Source organism: Colobus angolensis, unplaced genomic scaffold, assembly GCF_000951035.1.
Source record: "Colobus angolensis palliatus isolate OR3802 unplaced genomic scaffold, Cang.pa_1.0 Scaffold9, whole genome shotgun sequence".
Lineage (NCBI taxonomy): Eukaryota > Metazoa > Chordata > Mammalia > Primates > Cercopithecidae > Colobus > Colobus angolensis.
In genome coordinates this window covers 7,542,325-7,545,808 of record NW_012122931.1, presented here as the reverse complement: position 1 = coordinate 7,545,808, position 3,484 = coordinate 7,542,325, and the positions used below count along the sequence as shown (strand labels likewise).

Below are 3,484 nucleotides of genomic sequence, written 5' to 3'. Positions count from 1 at the left end.
AAAAAAAAAAAAAAAAAAGAAGGCAGGGCTGGAGTCTGGCTTGGGGGTGGGCTTGAAGGAAACGGAAGGATACAGAAGGGTTCTGGCTTGGCCTGGGTGGATGGGGAGCTGGGAAACTAGGATGGGGAGGAGCAGGTGGGCGGGGTGGGGTGGGTTCATCTCATTCTCCAGGTGGGGACATCCTGGGGGCGGCTGAAATGCCAGCCTGCATTGCAGGAGGGAGCGCCGCCGCCCTGGCAGGAGCGACTCCAGGGAGCGCAGTCCACCCTGGCAACTCCTCCCTGTGCCTTGGGGCTGGGCCGCAGCATTCCACAAGCGATTCAGTGGCATGAGACTAGTAATTTGTTTTGTTTTGTTTTGTTGTTTTGACACAGAGTCTCACTCTGTCACCCAGGCTGGAGTGCAGTGGTGAGATCTCAGCTCACCACAACCTCTGCCGGGAGGTTCAAGCGATTCTCATGCCTCAGCCTCCTGAGTAACTGGAATTACAGGCGCCTGCCCAGCTAATTTCTGTATTTTTAGGAAAGACAGGGTTTCGCCAGGTGATCCCCCCTGCCTCAGCCTCCCCAAGTGCTGGGATTATAGAGGTGTGCGCCACCGCGCCCAGCTGAGAACTAGTAATTGATAATTATTGGTGACTCTTGCGATTTTAGCCCCTCCCATGTGTCAGCGTGTTCTCAGCACTTTGCCCGTTTAACTGTGAGGCTCGCAGCAACCCTTTGGGATAGAGACACACTGTCCTCTTTTCACAGAGGAAGAGCCACCCCCAGGTGACTTGCCCAAGGTCACACAGCCTCTTCCCAGTGGCACTGCCTGGAGCCCAAGGCTGCCTACTCCAAAGCCCTGCCCCTAGCTCCTGCCATTTCCCTGCCTCCATCCACCCATGCCTGCTGTCCACTACACCCCGTTCGCCCGCCAGCCGGTCACCCCTTAGGGAACAGGGTATTGTTGAACTGTCTGTTGCTGGGCTAAGCTGCGCCTTCCTCGCCCACCCCTCCTCCCAGTGGAAGGGACTTGCTGGGGGAGGTTTCCGCTGTACCCAGACCAGAATCTGGGCTTGGGCAGAGTGGTCTTGGGCTCAAAGGTCAGGGAGGGGAAGAGGGAGTGCAGGGGAGGGAAGGGAGGACACCACTGTCACAGTCAGGAGGTCACATGCGCCCCACACCTTGAGTGGGCTTCACAGAGGCCTGACAAGGAGGCAGCATCTGCAGAAACCACCGGGGTAGACCTGGCTCACCTCAGGTCACATCTGGAAAGGGCCAGCTGGCATGGGGCCTGGGATGGAATTTCCCCATGATGCTCCTTGTGTCCTGCAAGAGGTAGAAAGGGGCTGGGCGCGGTGGCTCAACCCTGTAATCCCGGCACTTTGGGAGGCCAAGGTGGGCGGATCACCTAAGGTCAGGAGTTCGAGACCAGCCTGGCCAACGTAGTGAAACCCCATCTCTACTGAAAAAAAAAAAAAATTAGCCAGGTGTAGTGGCACGCACCTATAGTCCCAGCTACTCGGGAGGCTGAGGCGGGAGAATCTGTTGATTCACCTATAGTCCCAGCTACTCTGGGAGGCAGAGGTTGCAGTGAGCCAAGACCATGCCAATTGCACTCCAGCCTGGGTGACAGAGTGAGACTGCATCTCAAAAAAAAAAAAAAAAGCAGAAAGGGTGGAACATGGAGGGATGTGGGGGGCATGGAGGAGGCATGGTGTGATGCCACCCTGCTGAAGAAAGGCCTCCAGGTCCCATGGCTCAGTCGACCTGTGCCCCTGATGCCACCCCTGGCCTCCTGCAGCCCCACCTCTGCTACCGGGATCTGCACTGTGCCTTACTGTTGAATCCCAAGCATCCACAGGCCAGGATGCTGCTCCAAAAGATGGTGGCCCAGGCCCAGCAGGCGCGCCAAGACGCGGGGATCCTGGCCGTGCAGGGCAGGCTGCAACACGCACTGCAGCGCATCAACTGTGCCATCGAGAACAACCCTCTGGACCCCAGTCTCTTCCTCTTCCGGTACTGCATGGGAAGGTGCTGGCCTTGGGTCCCAGGCCCTGCCCAGCCACAGACTTTCTGTGTGGTTTAAGGAGAGTCCCTGACCCTCTCTAGGCCTCAGTTTCCCCAGCTAGCCTCTAACAGTCTTTCCCTACTTCCTACTGGGTTAAGGCATTACAGAGGTGGTCTCTTACAGCTGGAAGAGGGATGGCAACAAATGTCCTAGTTACCCCAGGAATCCTAGAGCCCCAGCCTGCTAAGCAGTTCACACTGGGCGCTGAGCCCAGCTCAGTGGACGAGAATTAGGCTTGAGTCTGGTCCCCAGGAACTTACCACATCCTGCTGCATTTCAGGAGGGAGTGCCGCTGCCCTGGCAGGAGTGACTCCGGGGGGTTGTCCACCCAGTCAACCTCTCGCTATGCCAAGGGGCTGGGCTCAGTATCCCACAAGTGATTCAGTGACATGAGAGGCCACTATGATTTCGGGCCAATTAACCTATCCAAACAGTGATGGTAAAACACCTGTTTCTTGTACAAAACATTTTAATGTAGAGACTGGCATACACCTGGCTCCCAAAACGAAAGAGGGAGGGTATTTTTGCAAAAAATAAAATGATCAGTGCCTAGTGGGTTATCTGAGTAGCAGTCCAAAGCTGGCCCCACGGGACAAATGAGGTGGCGATTGCCACTGCCTCCATGGGTCAGGAGGTCTGGCCACTCACCAGTCGGTGGGGGTGCACTGGCCCTCATGTCCCTCCTGCCGTCTGCCATGCCATCCCCCACAGGGGCACCATGTACCGACGGCTCCAGGAGTTTGATGCGGCAGTGGAGGACTTCCTGAAGGTGCTGGACATGGTGACCGAGGACCAGGAGGACATGGTGCGGCAGGCGCAGCGCCAGCTGTTGCTTACCTACAACGACTTTGCCGTGCACTGCTACAGGCAGGGTGCCTACCAGGAGGGCGTGCTGCTGCTGAACAAGGCCCTCCGGGATGAGCAGCAGGAAAAAGGGCTCTACATCAACCGAGGCGGTGCGCAGCCACTGGGGCGTTGGGGAGGGGATGCAGGGAGCCTCGCCATCTTTAAGGTCCCCACTGGGCACTTGAGGCCCCTGCAGGGGAAGGAGGAAGGGAGAGAGGAAGGTAGCGAGGGAAGAGGAAATGTAATAGTCTCAGTATCCCAGGAACACACTCTGGGAAATGTTACCTTAGACAAACTGGTTCCAGACTCCTTAAAATGCTCAAACAGGCAGCTGGGGAACAGTGCCCAGACGCCCAGAACACTAGAGGGGATGGGGACCGTGACCGCCTATGGGGGTTATCAGCCACCAGTTTCAGGCCCTGGCCCCAGGGCTGGAGCCGACTGGGCTGGGGCTCCCAGGCACTGGGAGTTGGGGGTCCACTCACCCCCACCTCCGGACCCTAGATTGCTTCTTCCAGCTGGGCAACCTGGCCTTTGCCGAGGCGGACTACCAGCAGGCGCTGGCGCTGAGCCCGCAGGACGAGGG

General features: G+C 57.8%; 2 protein-coding genes across 2 annotated transcripts in view; one reads left to right on the top strand and one right to left on the bottom strand.

The window, feature by feature from the left end:
* Positions 1-3,484, top strand: part of TTC16 (tetratricopeptide repeat domain 16) — a 16,257-nt gene that overhangs the window by 5,783 nt on the left and 6,990 nt on the right. Inside the window, exons 7-9 of the mRNA XM_011931460.1 lie at positions 1,786-2,000; positions 2,764-3,008; positions 3,403-3,483. Of these exons, the coding sequence (XP_011786850.1) occupies positions 1,786-2,000; positions 2,764-3,008; positions 3,403-3,483 (541 nt within the window). The remainder of the gene's footprint in view (positions 1-1,785; positions 2,001-2,763; positions 3,009-3,402; position 3,484) is intronic.
* The window catches only part of PTRH1 (peptidyl-tRNA hydrolase 1 homolog (S. cerevisiae)), an 11,886-nt gene extending 8,402 nt beyond the window's left edge, over positions 1-3,484 (bottom strand). The window contains exon 1 of the mRNA XM_011931336.1: positions 3,384-3,484. The gene's annotated coding sequence lies outside the window, so the exon portion shown is untranslated. The remainder of the gene's footprint in view (positions 1-3,383) is intronic.